Source organism: Ovis canadensis, chromosome 14, assembly GCF_042477335.2.
Source record: "Ovis canadensis isolate MfBH-ARS-UI-01 breed Bighorn chromosome 14, ARS-UI_OviCan_v2, whole genome shotgun sequence".
Lineage (NCBI taxonomy): Eukaryota > Metazoa > Chordata > Mammalia > Artiodactyla > Bovidae > Ovis > Ovis canadensis.
In genome coordinates this window covers 24,793,406-24,809,474 of record NC_091258.1, presented here as the reverse complement: position 1 = coordinate 24,809,474, position 16,069 = coordinate 24,793,406, and the positions used below count along the sequence as shown (strand labels likewise).

The 16,069-nt window shown below is 63.5% G+C and overlaps 1 protein-coding gene across 14 annotated transcripts in view; it reads right to left on the bottom strand.

Annotated features, from left to right (window-relative positions):
- Positions 1–16,069, bottom strand: part of GSE1 (Gse1 coiled-coil protein) — a 391,542-nt gene that overhangs the window by 37,961 nt on the left and 337,512 nt on the right. Inside the window, exon 1 of one of the 14 annotated variants that reach the window (XM_069549676.1) lies at positions 9,263–9,404. The exons of the other annotated variants lie outside the window; for them this stretch is intronic. Within the exon in view, the coding sequence (XP_069405777.1) occupies positions 9,263–9,269 (7 nt within the window). The 5' untranslated portion in view covers positions 9,270–9,404. Of the gene's footprint in view, positions 1–9,262; positions 9,405–16,069 lie in introns of those variants that run through there. 14 annotated transcript variants of the gene reach the window in all.

Here is a 16,069-nt window from a genome sequence, read left to right as displayed (position 1 = left end):
CAGACGCAAGGGATCCCGGAGGTTCTGGTGCAGGCGAAGGACGGAAGTCAGGCAGCAGATGGCGGCGCCATTTGACAGTGATTATTCCAAGCGGGTGGTGTCTGGAGCAGCCTGGGATAGGCAGACGGAGGGCAGCCTGGGAGGGGCACAGAGTGGGTGGAGACAGCCCTGGGGACATGCACGATTAAGGCAAAAAAGGCTGTGGGACAGGGTCAAGGCTGGCACTGAGGGGCCCCCAGAGCCGGTCGGCATCAGCACTGACAATCACAAGGCCTGGCTGTGCCCAGAGCATCGCTGTCACCCTTCAGAGTCACTCCAGGAACAGACCTCGCCCCTCATCAGCCAAGGAGCCTCCTAACACGGCCCATCATGGCCCCACTCTACAGATGGGTAAACTGAGGCTGGAAGAGTCACATCCTTGTCTGGGGCTGCATGCTGAGGAGCCAGGGTGGGGATCCAGTTTTCCTTGCTGCTATGCTGGCAATTTCCTTTTAAATCAGAAGACACTAAAAGACACTTCACCCCTCACCCTAGCTAGGGGTCACCTCCCATCCCGCAGGCTGCTGGAATGCCCACATAGGCCCACCCACACGCATCGCCTTACAGAGGGTATCAGGGAGGAAGAGCAGCTCTGACTCCAGGCCGCACCCCTGAACCCCACGTTGTGGCAGCTCGGGGCTGGAGGGCACCAAGCCGACAAGCTGAGAGTGACTTCTTGGTGTCCCCAAGGGCCCCAAGCTAACCAGGCCACCTCCCCAGAAAGGAGCCCTTTGAGTGAGCTCATAGGTTCAGGGTACAGGACGTGGCTGGGGTGGGGGTGGGGTCAGAGGTCCCAAAGGATAGGAACCCAACCTGGCCAGGAGGCGGCAGCGTGCTCCAAGCTTCCACGGAGCAGCAGGCCGGGGCCGGCAGGTGGGGCAATGGGCCAGCAGGGCAGGGGTCAGGGTCCTTCTACCGAAGGGAGGACACCTGGCTGGGAGATGAGACGTGAGGCTGCTGCCGACCGGGCCTGCCCAGCCCCAGGGCCCGGGCACCTGGGTGTCTAAACCCCTCAGGTGAGAGGGGGACACGCGGCAGAGCACCCATGTCCCTTCCATACCGGGGGTGTCGGCAAAGCTGTCCACAGGGCGAGCCTGTGCGCCTGTACCCCCGGCCTCAAAGGGCACTCAGAAGGTCCTCAGCCCACGGAAGAGGCACGGCAGCCCCGCCCTCATGTGCATCAGCTGAACATGGGGAAGGAAGGCGCCTGGCATCATGCCCAGGCAGGCGGGCCACTCGAGTGTCACGGGGCAGGACCCCCGGGAGCTAAGTCGGGGGCTTAGCTAGGAAGCCAGCCAGAAGATGGGGTCCGAGCCCAGTCCCCCAAACTTCCTAGCAGGGGCCTGTCCAGTCCTGACATGCTCTGAGCCTCAGTGTCCCCATCAGTACCCCTGGGGGTGAGGACTAGGCAAGAGCAGGCAGAGGCGAAGGGGCCATCTTTCATCCAGCAACCTCGTTACTTGGCATGAAATCAAGACATCTTTAAATGTGAATCAGTGGGCGGTAACTTAAAACTGGAGGTTTCTGGTCAAAATGAAGACTTCCAATTTCCCCTGGAAAATCAGGAGCCAGCAACCAAATCCCAAGAGTGGAAACTCCCCCTCAGTCTGTCCCGAGGTCATCAGCTCACCCACTCTCCCCACTCTCTCAGGCTGGTGGGCTCACTCGAGGCCAGAGGGGTCGCCAGTTTAGAAACCACGCTGCTTTGGGCGATGAACTGGGTCCATGGGAGCTTAACAAACACAGGCGCAGCCAGGACGCTCAGCTCCGACGCTGGCACCCTGTCCATCCAGACGCAGCAGAAAGAACTCCAGCCCCACCCTTAGCTTCGGGGTGGGTGGGAGCCTGGCACGTGTCAACCGTGGGTGGGTCCCACCTGAATCAAAGGCAGGACCTGGCCTCGACTTATGTTTTGTTGCTTTTGCAAAAGGTCCATTCTCAACATGGTTCAAAGGGGCAGGCCAAGTTCTCTGCACCCCCCCACCCCGAATCCTGCACATAGTCAGTCTGACCAAGTCCAGAGAAGCTCATCTGTAAACCCACAGGGACGTGTGTGAGGAGATGTGTGGCATCCCAGAACCCAGGCTACAGATACCTACAGCACAGAATTCTCTACACCCCAAGTACTAACACTCTCCCCCTGACGTGCTCTACCCAGGCTCAGGGTGTCAGAGGGAAGATACCAAGTTCTTAAGGTGCTCCTGTGGTCCAGACTCTAACAGTGTTTCCTCACCCGGGCTCATCCATCATCTTCAAAGCCCTGTGTACCATGCCCAGATGTCCAAAAATGCTCCACTGGGTGGCGAGGGGGAACAGAAACACTACCCTGCAGCCAAGATGCATTTCAGAGCGGATCCACCGGGCAGAAGTTTGCAAAAGCAGTCACAAGCCACCAGCCATGAGCTCCCCAGTCCCAACCGTGTCCTGAGCCAGGTCAAGCCGGCCACAGCCATCCCCTACCAACCTGCTGAGCCAACTGCCGAGGCCTAAGTAATCCTTCAGTTTCTCAAAAGAAACAAACAAAAATTCCCCCACGGATCCAACTGGGAACGTTTAAGGTCCCAGTGCCCCAGGCAGGATGCTGGGGCCAGAACTGGCTCTCACAGGTACCACCTCCCAGGAGTCAAGGGTCACAGGGCAAGAAGTGGTCCAGTCTACCCAAAATTTGTCAGGGGTGCAGCAAAAGGCGAGGTTGGTCACAGGCTTTTATCCTCCCCTTGTGGGGAGGATGGACATCCTTAGAAACCAAGTGCTGAGGGGCATTGAGGGAACCACTCACCGGAGTCAGGTAAACAAAGGTCTGGGTCGTGCTGGAAGGCGAGTCCCTGCCACTCTTTCTGGAGGAAGCTGTCTCAAGCCTTCACACCCAGCCCTTTCCCCTCTCAAAATCTATCCAACACACAATCCTGAGGTGTCAACACACCCATGGGGGGCTCACGTGGCAGGGACACCGCTGGAAACTGCAGTTGTGAGGCCCAAGGTCTGCTGAGCGCCCTGGCTGGGGCAGCCCAGCCCTGACACCCCACCGCGCGTGGTGCGAGCAGGCAGGCAGGCAGGCCACGCGGGCCTGCCAGCTTCAGCTAGGAAGCCAGCTGCTTGGCTAAAATGCACTCCCTGGCCCGGTGACAGGCTCCTGGGACTGGCACGCCTCCTAAGGGAGCCCTCCAGAGTCTCAGAGTCTCACAAGATCTGTTTTTAGGTGAAAACTGCAGGCTGCAGGAAGCTACATCAACTTGTTGGGAAAGGAGAGACCTGGCCGTCAAGCTGATTTAAAACCTACAATCTCAGCCCGCCAATCTGCTCCCCCTGGCAAGTCCAAGCAGGGCTGACCAGAAATCCTTCACACAATACCATCTGAACACAGCCCTGGGGGCTGACTCTGAGCCTCAGTGTTCTCATGCTGCTAAATGGGGTCAGCCCACCCTCCCCTACTTACGAGGAGGCGGCAGACAGGGCCCCAGCACCTCTGGGGTGCTCAAAGTCCCTCCAGCATCCCCACCTGCAGACCCTGAGCTCCACCTGCATCCACCTCTGACGTCTAGTCTAGCCCAGCCTCACATGTAAGTCAACAGAGACAGAGAGACCACGCACCCCATGTAAAAGTTACAAAAGCACAAAGATGAATGAATGCCAGGAATTCAGCAGGACGACTCCACTCACACCCTTTGGTTTTCCTGTTTCACACGGCTTACCAGCTGTCTGATGGCGGGCAGGCAGGAAAGCCCCATGGGACCCCCCGTATCTCCCGGCTAACAGTCAGTGGGGGTAATCCCTACCCTGCAACTCAGACCCTCCAGGGAAAATGAACAGCGGAGCGAGAAGCAACCCCACGTGACCCACGTCACACGAAGGCAGCCAGCCTGCGAGCCCCCACAGCCAGGCTGGGTGGCAGGGCAGGCAGAGCCCTGGGCTCGGGCTCAGTTCAAGGGGAGAGGAGACCTCGGTTAGCACAAAGGACCCCGCCCGCCCCCACTCAGCAGGCCTGGCCCTCCTCAGCTTGACACATGCATCTTCCTTTGGGACGGCTTAACCTGACCGAAAGCCTGCCGATCGATTCCTTTTATTGCTGCCTGTGGTCACAGAAGCATCTGAGCGTGGGGAAGGGCTGGGCTGAGGGGGGAGGGCATCCCACCTCCCTCCTGCTGACCTGCGGTGCAATCCCACCACCATGGGGCCAGCAACAAGCCAGGCAAGAAGCCGCTGGGGAGGGGGCCAGTGTGTGAGCATGGGATCAAGACCAGGGTTGGGGGGTGCGAGCCCAGAAGCCCCAGTGGGGAGGGTCCGCAGGGGCTGGTGTGGACCTTGAGCCTGGAGGTCTCGGTGGGACAAGCGGCCATCGCTGCCCCTGCCCACACCAAACGCGGCAGGGCCAGGGGCTGGGGGCACAGAGCCTTCTAGGTTCGGAAATTACAAGTCCCGGGAGTCCTAGAGCCAGAGACGGGGATGACCGCGTGCTTCTGACAAACCCGTACACAGGGGCCCTTGGTGCCAGGCGCTGCTCTGAGCTCTTTATAAGAAAGCACTTAACCCAACAGCCTGAGAACACGGGGGCTGTGGCTGTTCCTACCGTAGAGGCCCACAGGAAAGCGTGCACGGTCGTACAGGCTGAGCCAGGGGTCATGGGAACACCCTGGTCAGGGACTGACCAGCTGCTTAACACAGACACTTGGGGGCTGACCCCAGGCCCCTGGGTTTGCAGCCCGCGCCCTGCATGGACCCATGGGGGCAGGCCGGTGGCACACATAACATCCGAGCCCCCACCTCCGACAAGGCCTCCGCAGGCCCATCCTACAGATGGGGAGCAGCTGGGGGCCGTGATGGTGCTGGGGAGACCGGCGGCTCATCTGCCCGCGGGACGCCCCCACTCTGGTCTGGCGGCCCCAAAGCCTCAGCAACGTGCAACTCCTCACAGGCATCAAGGCCTCCAGCTGGAGGAACCGGTTCCAGAATTGGAGGCTTGGCTGGAGCTCCAGAGAGACACAGGGGCCACCGTCCAAACACAGCTCAGCACCTGAAGGTCCCTTCAGGAGAAAGGCCGGCCGCTTGCCTGGGGCAGGCAGGAGGAACACCGTCAGGATTTGACCCCGGGTTTGTACAAAGCCCAGGGCCACCATGACCCAGGGATGGGGTTGAGAGCACAGTTTCTCCACTGCCTCCCCGGCCAGGGGAGGGTACCCAGCCCCAGGCCATTCTAGGGCAAACACCGCAGACTCTGGCTTCCCATGAGGGATCCCGATTCTCCTTCACAAGCATCAGGCCCCCACCTTCCCCAGAAAGAGGAATTCCTTCCCCACTGTGCCCCACCCCCCAGCAGAAGGCCCTTCTAGCTCAGCTGCGGGTTCATAAAATACAGATGTCTGGGCCCCACGCCTAGAGATGTGGGTCTTACCTGTCACAGGTGTGGCCCTGGGTTTTAAAGCTCCCTGGGTGAATCTAAAGTGCAGCCAAGAATGAGCACCTGGTCTGGGGGCTTCCTGTTCCCCTAACACCTTCTTCCTCAGTTAAAAGTCACATCCCAGAGACACTCCCCCCGGTCCCACTGGGATCCTACAAAGCCTCAGGTTCGGCCAGATGCCCTCTTTCCCATGGACTCTCGAAACTGTGGTCCCCTCCCCCACCAGCAGCCCAATGGCCTCTGTCCCAGCGCCTCCCCCCACCCCAAGGCTGCTCTCATTTGCCTCAGCTCTGCAGGGGTCACCCCCTTCCCCAAATTAGCTCAAAGCCTTGGGAACGGAGGGGCAGAGGAAGCTGGTCTCAGGGGCTTGGGACTTGGAGCTGATCGCCCTGATCCGGGAATGGCAGGCTGAGGAGCAGCCCAGCAAATGGGGGAGTGGGGCACAGAGCGTGATAGCTCGAGGTTCCACCCTGCTGGGGGCAGGGCCGCAAGTCATGAGGACGGTGGGGAGAAGACGCTGCCGAGGCGAGATTAAAAGGCCCCTGGTGCACGCCCTGGCAGGCGTGCAAAGGGCTGCTCTGGATGCGGTATTATCGGTGTGCACACTTCCCAGCGGCGGGCAAGGGCTGAGTTCAGAGGAGGCGCTCAATAAATTCTCATTGACAGGAACACTCCCCAGCGCCACCTCCCGCCTGTGGCCTCAGCTGGGGAGAGAGGCCAGCACGGGGAAGTGGAGCCAGTGGCTCGGCAGCCCACACCACTCTGGGCGAGAGAGGAGAGAAATTAAAGCGCGTGGCCAAGCTGAAATGTCACCTGAAACGCGGATCCCTGCAGGTTAGAAAAACAGCTCCGCCGGCGCACCGAGGGGAGGGGGCGGGCCGCAGCTGGCAGCCCTGTGGTTTGGAGGCGGCCGTGTTGCCATAACAGAGGGAATGAACGTGCTACCACCCAAGCCCAGCCCGCGTGGACTTCGAGTAACCCAGACTGGGAATTCCAAGCCTTCCGACGGGGCCAGGAAAAACCTGCCTTGCTGGCTGACTCCACAAGCCCCTACGAGTTCCTGGGGCGAGAGGAGAGAGCTCGCAGCCAGGCTTGCTCACCTCCGCTCTCCTGGGAAAGTAGAAGCCGAGGGCACCGCCCCCCCCCCCCTTCAAGAAAGGGGCTTCGAGCCCAGGGGTCCTTCCTTTGTCGGAGCAGGAGAACGCCAGCTGCCAAAGGGTCAAGGGCCACAAGGGACTGAGCTGGCTCGGGAGGTGCTCGGCCTGGAGGTGCTCGGCCTGGAGGTGCAGGACCCGAACCCTGCCACAGAGCGGCGCTGTGCAGACTCTGCTTCGGCTCCTCAGGCCAGAAACCGGAGGTGCTGAACCCACAGGCGGGCAGCTTCTTCTGCTCAGAAACCCCAAGGCTCCTGGGCTCTGCCGGCCCTAACCTTCCCCCAGAGACAGGGAAGTTAATGAAGGCCAGAGGTCTGCCTGCGCCTGCGGGCATGGCTGAATAAAGGCCATCGGCGCTTCCAAAGAGGCCTGCAGCTTGCTGCGGGCTCCTGCAGGCCCCCACTTACCAGGCCACCAATTCCCAGCCCCGGGTGGACAGGGGCCATGACCCGGGGAACTCTCAGCAAACCCAGACAGAGGGCTCGGTAAACCCTGCTCAACCCTGACAAGCCAGGATTTGGGAAGCTCTCCCCAGCAGGTCAGGGCCTGCGCCGTCCGGGGCAGCCTGCTGCCCCGGCCCCGCAGATGGGGGCGGGCCTCCCAGCCTCCCTTCCCAGGGCCGGGGCTGACCTCGGTCACCCCCTCACCAGCTCCAGATTTCCACCACCCCCGAGGCTCGCAGAAAAGGAGAATCAAGAGTGCCAGAGGCCTGGCTGGCTCCCGCGGCCCTCTTCCCTCCTCTCTGCATGCAGTGAGACAAAGTGAAAGAGGCCAGCCGGGCACCCCCTTTCACAGCGGGGGGCAGGACTGTACCGATAAGGGCCCGCTGGAAGTATCCCTGTAGCTGTTATCACAGAGCCAGGCCTGCCGAGCCGGGGGCGGGCGGGGCAGCGGCTCCCCGCCCTGCCGGATGACACACGGCAGCCCAGCGGAGCCAGAGCCCCAGCCCCTCACCTGTGGCGTGGCCCGGCTGAGTCAGGCGGCAGGTTCTGCCATACCCGCGGGTGGAGGCGCCCATAAACACCGACTGAGCAACGCTGACGTGCCCCGAACAGAAGTAACACCCAGGGAGGCTCAGAGGCAGGCAGCCGGTTCACCTGGGGTTCCCCCCCACCCAACTTTCCACTAGGGGGGAAGGGGGCACAATCCCGGGGGCTTGAAGGCTCAGCCGGCCTACCTTCCGGGGGACATTTCAAGCGCCCCACCGGAGATCTTCTGCCCTCCCATCCCATTCCGTCCCACCCCCACCCCCCAGCCTGGAAATCGGCTTAGGCAGGGAGGCTCCCACCCAGGATCCGCGGGGCCCTTTGTTCCAGCCTTTCACAAAAGCAGCCCTTTTTTGTTTCATCTGGTGGTCCCGCTTTTTGTTTCCAAACCACAGCCTGTGTGGGCCCCAGATAAGGCACTGCAGGGGTTAACAAGGATTTAATGTATTTTAGACGCGCTTCCCAGACAAAGGCTAGTTTACAAAACAAGAGCCAAATCGACTCAACTCGGCCAGTATCCACCAACCAGCCGGCGGGCAGGTGCTTCCCCCGCCGCACACACAGCCCTCCAAACTTCAGAGTCAGCGCTCCGGCAGGGGACCCCGGTTCATCACGTGGGGGGTGTCGCGGCAACACTTCACCCAATCCGGACGACCCCTTCCCCCCACGACCCCGCACCTCCATCTCCTCTGCGCACTTCTCAGGGGTCCCATTAATCCTCCACCCCAAACTCGGGAGGGGGAGTGGGAAGGGGGGAGGCGGGAGGACGAGCCCGACTCCGCTCCGCCTCCACGGAGGGAATTTAATTAGCCTGCTGGAGAGGCGGGCGGGCGGCCGACGAGGTGTCTCTGCTGCTGCAATATAATTGAATCGGCTCCACTCGGTCGGGCCACTCGCCGCCCATCAGCGCGGCCGCCGGGCTGGGGGCGGGGAGGCGCATCCAGGCGGAGCAGGAAGGGCCGAGGAGGGGGGGCAAGGGCAGCGCGGGTGGGGGGCGGCGGATGTAATCACCTCCCACCTCGGAGGCCGGGGCAGCCATCTTCAGCGGGGGGAGGGGCAGGGGACCCGCTCCTACGGGGCGGGGGGGGAGCAGAGAGGCGGGGGAGAAGCCGTGGAGCCCGGGGCGCGCCCTTGGGAAGCAAGGCGTGGGGGTCGGAGACCTGAAGGCTGCAGTCCCGCCCTCCCGGCGGTCTCCCTAGCTCGGAGGGAAGGGGGAGGGGAGCGAGACAAAAAACCCAACCTCGCGGCCCCAGCGGGCGATCCCCCCGCCCACCGCAGCCGCCGCCAGCACCTGCCGCGGGGGCGCAGCGCCGCCCCCCTCGCTCCCTCCCCCGCCGCCGCAAAGTTTTCACTCCGGCTCCGGAGCGTAGACAGCTCACCGAGAGCCCCCCAGCTCCCTTGCTCCCCACCCGCCGCACGCTCGTAAAGCACCCCTCGCCTAACACAGCCACCGAGCCCGAGCCCCGGGGCGGCCCGAGCCCCCGCCTGGAGGCCGGACGGCCAGGCTGCGACCCGCCGCGGGGCGCGGGGCCTTGGGTCCCTAGTCCGTCCGCCCGGCTCTTATCGCCGTACACACTCCGGGGGAAGTTGCCCCGGAGCCGTTGGCGGCCGCCCCCGCGAAACCCACGAACTTGGAGGAGAGGGGGGCGCGAGCGGAGACCGCCCCCCGCCCGGCTAGAAGCGCTCACCTTTCATGCCAGGGCCCCGCCGCTCCGCCTCGGCTGACACATGCTGGAGCCACCGTCGCCCAGTGTTTGTCTAAACTGCTTATCTCACCCGGGGCTGCTCGGCGGCGGCGGCGGCGGCGGCGGCTCTGGCCCGCTGGGGAGGTGGAGCTTCCGGGGCCCCGGCCAAGAAACACCTGCTGCTGTCGCCGCCGCCGAGGACACACCCAAACGCAACGCCGCCCACTCTCGGGCCACTGGCTCGCTCCCGGCTCCCTGACCTCAGCCAGCGGGAGGTGTCGGGTTTCAGCCGCAAACACACGCGCTCGCGCGCGCGCGCACCGACCGGCGCCCGGGTACACCCGCGCGGGCACACGCCCCTCCCCAGACAGGCCGGCCAGGTGAGCCGAGGACACCAGCAGGTAGGGGAAGTGCCACCCTCAGGCTCCCGGGGACCCCGGGCTTCACTGCTCAGGGGTCCCACGTACACTGGGGTCTGAGACCAGCCACTGGATTCCAAAAGCAGGGAGCGGTCACTTTCAACACGCCCACCAGGCAAGCAGCGCCCCTGCGCCTCTCCCTACCGCTTTCCGGGTGCCGAGAGCAGCGCGTGCCACAAACCAGCAGACCCCCCGAGGAGTGAGCGGACAAACTCACGTGTGCTGGAGGCCTCCTGGAGGAAAACTTTTCCAGAGCCGGTGTCTGTTGGGGGGGGAGGAGTGGAGCGGGAGGGGGCATGCAAAGTAGGCTGTGTGCCTCTTTCTTCCCTAGCCCCTCTTAACTCCCAATTTGAAAGAGCTGAATGTTAAGGACTCGGGCCTACGCACCTTCCCCCCAAATTCCAGGAGCTCCGCCTTCTCGTTCTAAGTAACTTTGGGGAAGGCCACAGTGCGGGGGGCAGCGGAGTAGTTCTTTTAAAGAACTCACGTCGCAGCGGCTGGAGAGTCCACGGAGGCGCCGCTCCGCCAGGGGGGTCATTAAGTAGCTGGGGTTGCGGTCAGAGGCGAGGCCGCCCGCCTCCAGAAACTGGCACGACCCACTGGGCCTCCGGCCCCAGAACAGCGCCTCCCCATTCCTGGCACCCCACCACCACCGCCACCACCACCTCACCCAGGCACTTGACAGACTGGAATGACTCAGGGAGCGTCCTGAAATTCCTGGGCACCCACAGGCGGCACGGCCAGAGCGGAGGGCCCCGGCCTCCCCACCCCCACCGGCGGCGAGCGCAGAGGACCAGCCTGGCGCCCCCCACCAGCCCTCCCCAGCCCCGCGTCTCCGGGAAGCGCCGGGTCAATGGCGGCCCGCCTCGCCCGACGCCCCTTGGCCCTGGCGCGCCCCGCGCTCTGACCCCGCGCGTCCCAAGCTCCCAGGGTTGCTCGGATGCACCGGGGTCTCTGCCTGTACATCCTCTTTTTGAAAATCCTCTCCATCTACAGCCTCCCTACTTTGCAGCCCCGGAGGCAAACCAGTACCCACCCCTCAGCACCCCGCCGTAGCGCCGCGCTGCGGGTTTCAACTTTCGGCCGCCGGTGCCAGCCCGCGCTTCTGCCAGCCCCAAACCTGCCCCGGGACATGCCCGCGCCGCGCTTGGCAGGCGCGCACGCAGCCGTCCCCGCGGCCCAGCCTCCCCCGCCTCCCTTCCTCCCTCTCCCGCCCTCCCTTCCCTCCCCGCGCCAGTCCGGATTGCGGCGGGAGGGAGCGCTGGGCGCCTGCCACCCCCCATCCATCTGTTCCCGATGACGCTGGCGGGCCTGGAGCAGTCGGAGCCCGCGCCAGCGGGGAGCAGGACTCGCCTGGGTGCCCGCCCGCCCGAGGGGCGAAGGGCAGGGCGCGGACAGTCGCCCCCGAGCCACCCACTCCCCTGCTCCGCCTTCCGCAGAGCGCACGCGGGTCGGCCCCTCGCCTTGCACAAGGCTCCTGGCCGACCACAAACGAAAAGGGAAACGGACCTGCGAGGCCGAGCCGGGGGCCGTTACTGGCTCCTACCTGTGGGGGCCCGCCGGCCGGCCCTGGCACCTCGTGGGAGGGGCGCTTCCCCTTCACCCTCCACCGCCTGGCTTCGGGCCGCGCCTCCCCCGTGTGGCCCTAGGCCTCCGCCGGACGCTTTCGTTTACGCACCACACGGTGTCTCCGCGGCGCGGCCTCCGGGAACTCACACTCAGCAGGGGACAGCAGACTCACCGCGGCCAGGGCGCGGAGGACGCGGTGCTTCCATCGCCGCCGGGAGTCTCGGGGAGGAGGAGGAGGGGGATGGGAGGAGTCAGGAGGGCCTAGGGCCTAGGGCCTGAAAAACCAAATTAAATAACCTCTGGGGGCGGGTCCCACACTTTCCCACCTGGACTACAGGCTGGGGTGGGGGGAGGGGAATAACTCATGAAAACAACGCGCACCTGGACCGAACTCTCCTCCCAGCCCCGTCCCCGGGTCTGGACGCTCGGGCCCACCCTCCAACTCTTTCACCAGGATACCGTGGTCCAGTTGTTTCCCTTCATCCTGGGGAGACCCTGATGGTGGTGGTAGCGAGGGGGAAGTCAAGTTCTTCCACACGTCTGAGGACCACCGTGGCAAAACACAGAATTTTGTGGGGTGGCCACGTGGGTTTGGCTACTTTATTCAGAGTTGGTAGATTCCCCCGCCTCCTCCCAGACATCTGGTTCCGCTGCACGGCGGGACGGGGAGACTGATCCCGGTTCCCAGATGAGGAAGTCGAGGCCGCAGTTGCTCAAGGTCACGTGCACACACTGGTGCAATGGGAGCTGTGCTGGGAGCCGCTCACACCTGCAGCCAGTCTCCCTTTCCCCGTACAGCCCGTCGAGGCCTCGGGGAGCTGCAGGGACCCCCCGCGGCCGCACGGGGGCAGCGGCGAGCTGGCTTGCCCGCCCCCGGCCAGAAAAATGCTGGCGGCCACCAGGCGGGCTGGCATGGTGGCGATGGGTGACACTCGTCGGTGCGCCCGGCCTCGGGTAATCTGTAATCCGGAGCATGGCCTCCGGGTTGAAGGGTGAGAATTGCTCTCCCGCAGCCGTGCGCTCCGCGCTAACGAGGTTGGTGGCTTGACTCCTCCACTTCCCGCCACTCCGGCTGGGGCTGGCAGCCCTCCATTTCTTCAGGGGCGTTTCTTCCCCTCCCGGCGGGGTCGGTTCCCACCCCGTAGCCGGTCTGGAGCCCTCCCTGGGCTCAGCCCTCCTCTCCTTCCTCCCCCAGATGCTTGGGAACCGAACAGAAAAAGAAGGTTGGGGTAAAAGGGCAACTTTTACCCAAGGCCAGGGTCAGTCCCATGGGGGGGGGGCAAATGGGGACCCTTCCCAGAGTGGGGACACCCGCCCCAATGACCCAGCTCACCAGGATCCTGCTTCCTTGGTGCTAGGGGCAAGAGGATGCTGGTGAGTGCCCGCTCACACCCCAGACTGGGATGAAATTAACTGTGCCTCCTGGAGCAGGAAACAGAGCAGGAGGCTTTCTCCTGGCTGAGCACCTCTTCAGGAGGGTCCTGCAAAACCCAGCCTGTCTCCAGCAGCTTGTGTGCTCAGTCGCTGTCATCCTGTCCAACTCTCTGAGGCCCAGTGGACTGGAGCCCGCCAGGCTCCTCTCTGTCCCTGGGATTCTCCAGGCAAGAATACTAGAGTGGGTTGCCATGCTGTTCTCCAGGGGATCTTGCTGATCCAGGGACTGAATCCGCGTCTCTTGCATCACCTGCGAATGAGCCACCAGGGAAGTCCCTCCAGCAGCCTGGAACCCGGGAAACCCACACGATGAAGCCCTCAGTGAAGTAAAAGCGCCTCCTTAAACTGACCCTGAGAGATACTGACGAGGGATCTGCCGGAAAGAGACCAATGCCACTAACCAACAGGGTGGGTGTTTAGTCACTCAGCAAACACACTGGCCTTCCCAAATACAGAACTGAGAACGCCAGGCCCAAGGTGAGAGGTGCTGACAGGGAGGGCACCTCACGGCAGCCAGGAACTGTAAAGACAGGGCTGGTGGGCAACTTACCCATTACAAGCACCACCAGCCAGGTGAGGTTCCCTGGAGTGCAGGTATCCCGGCCCGGGTCCAGCCCAGGCTGTGCTGGGCCCTTGATGCCGGAGGTGGGTGGGGGGAGCCTGCATGGGTCCTGCTGTTTATCATCCTGCCTCCTCTGGGATCAGCAGAACTCGGTGCACCGTCCACCCTAAACCACTGCTCTGGCACCCGAGGGCTGCATGTCACCGTCATTTTCCATCACCCCGGCCACCCATTCAGCACCTGATCGACAAACAAGCATCAGGGACCTGGCCATCAGGGCAGGTGGGAAGGGAGGTCCACTTCTGCCATTTACCAAACACCTAACATGTGCCGGAGCTGCTCAACTCCTGTCATTTAATCCCCTTGGGCCCTGCGAGGCGGCCTCCTGACCTCCATCACAAAGCCCGGTGAGGAGACCAGAGAAGGTTAATTAACTTGCCTAGGGCACACACATTCGCTCCAAGCCAGATACAGACCCTGGCTGTCCTCCTGTACTCGGCAGCATTTCTCTGTAGCTACCGCTGCGGATACCTCGGGGCGAGGCAGGGTTGCAACTCACCAGCTGGCTGTCCCAGGGTCTGAAAACCACTCTCCCTTCCAGGAGGGTTGGGGGACCCATGGCCCAGAGCCCTGGGATCTGCACAGTCCCTCTGCATGACGGGTCCACCCACCCCAAGGCTACCAGCAGAGAGGGTGCCACCAGGGGCCTCAAGGGTGACGGACAGGGGGCCTGCCCCACCACCCGCACCGTCCACCCCCATCCCATCTCGGCAGGAGGCCCTGCTGCCCAGCCTCCACCACTCACACTCCGAAGTCCCCTTTCTCTCTCCAGCCAGCTATCACTGGCCCAGAAATCCTCTCCATTCTTCAAAGCCCGGCTTAAATCTTATCTCTTCTAAGGAGGCTTTTCCCATCCCCGCCTCTGGAATTCATCTCTCCAGGCACCACATCCCACTCTAGATACAGATCTCACGGGGCTGCTGTCTTGGATACTGGGGGAAAGGTGGGGAGGAGTGTGTGAAATACTGATTGCTAGGCCACACCACGGAGCTCCTGGGGTCAGGAACAGGAAGGAGCATCCTTAGCGAGAGCTGGGGGCAAAGGTGGGGTGGGCACGGGTAGGTGTCCGGACCTCTCCTGTTGACAGCTGGAGCCCCAGCCTCCCCTCCCACTCCCCACCCCCCGACTGACAGCAGGTGCCTGGAGGGAAAGGGACTCTCCTGGGGTGGCTGTGACCCAGCCCCGGCCTCTGCACGTTCGCGTCTCACGCAGACCCGCAGAAGGGATAAAGGGAGGGAAAACCAGGGCAGCCCTCTCCGGACGCCCTCCCCAACCACTGCCCTCCTTGGGAGGAGCCAGGCTCCTGGGGGTAAGTCCAGGCCTGGTCTGGGAAGCCCCCGCCGCTGCGCCATCCCAGTCGGCTGTCCGGTAGCCAAGGTCACCTCCGGGGAGCAGGCGGGGCAAGGGCCCTGGGTGACCCGGGGGAACGCGGTGGCAGAGGTCGGGCTCTTAACCCTGGGCTGCCCCAACACTTCCTGCCCTTTCAGCGCCGGCCGCGGGCTGCACCCGCGCACAGCTGCGCTCCTTTACAATCAGTTAACAGCTGTTTTGCATAGATTTTCAATTCTAATTGCCTCGCTTTGTGAGCCGCCGAAGCCCCGGTGAATGGGGAAGCCTCCACGCAGCTAGAAAGCAGGCGGGGAGGGGGGACACTCCAGAGGGACTCAAAGGACGCCAGTGTGCGCGGGCCGGCTGCTTTTATTTTTATGTTTTAATAGAAGAATACCCACTGACGGCCCCCACCCCCCAACCTCCTGCCACTCCTCTGGGAGCCCAGAATCTGAAGGGTGCTCCCCAGCTGGGGGAGGGATGCCCTCCTCCGCCCCCCCTCCCTCTGACCTGGGACTCCCCAACCCACCCCAGACACAGGACCCAGGGTGGCCGGGGGTGGGGGGGGCCAGCTTCCAGCTCCATGGCGGCCACAGGAGCCAGCGCTCCCTCCCCCCCCCCCCGAAGCCCCCCAGGCTCTCCAGTACCCAGATATGGGAAGCTAATTGGACAATAAAGTTGAGCAGCGAGGAAACGCGCTCTCTGGAGACAGCTGGCATCTATAAAAGAGAAATATTTGCATTTAAAACCTTTAAACTTTATATGGCAGGCCAGGCCAGGCCCAGGGGGAGGGTGGATGGAAGGAAGGGAGGTGCTTGGGCCCCGGGGGGCAGAGGCTGGGGGTTGTTGGGGAGAGGCAACACAGGCTGCTGGGGGTCCACGGAGGCCCTGAAGCTGGCAGTTCTGAATTTCTCTGCCACCGGCGGCAACCCCCACCCCCCAGTTCCTGCAAGTCACTAGCCTCGGACAACACAGGCCTCGCTATGGGTCAAGTACAACCCGTCCTAGCTCCCAACCCATGCGGGAGCCCGGGCCTTCCGTGGGCGCCCTGAGGCCTTTCCAGGCCAAGCACGTGGGGCTGGGCTCCACACCCATCCCCCAACCACCGCGGCAGAGCCTCAGGCCACTCTCCTCACGCTGTCCCTTCCCGGCTGCTGGCAGAGTCCTGGTGGGGAAGTGGCCCCCCAGGCACAGCTTCTGGCGAAAAGGTGGTTTGCAGGAAGGCCCGGCACTGCCCCAGGCTGCGTGTGCACCCCCAAATGGGCAGCAGTGGGAGCACCCTGACCGCCCCTGTGCTCAGAGCCCCTGGGCAGCGCCACCTCACTGCCTGGATGGAGAAGTCGGGGCTCAGAGAGACAAGGCTCGCGGGGGCTGGCAGGGCCCTGCAGCCTCCACGTTGCTGTCTGGGGTGGGGGGAGGTTTCATTTCCTCACAGGG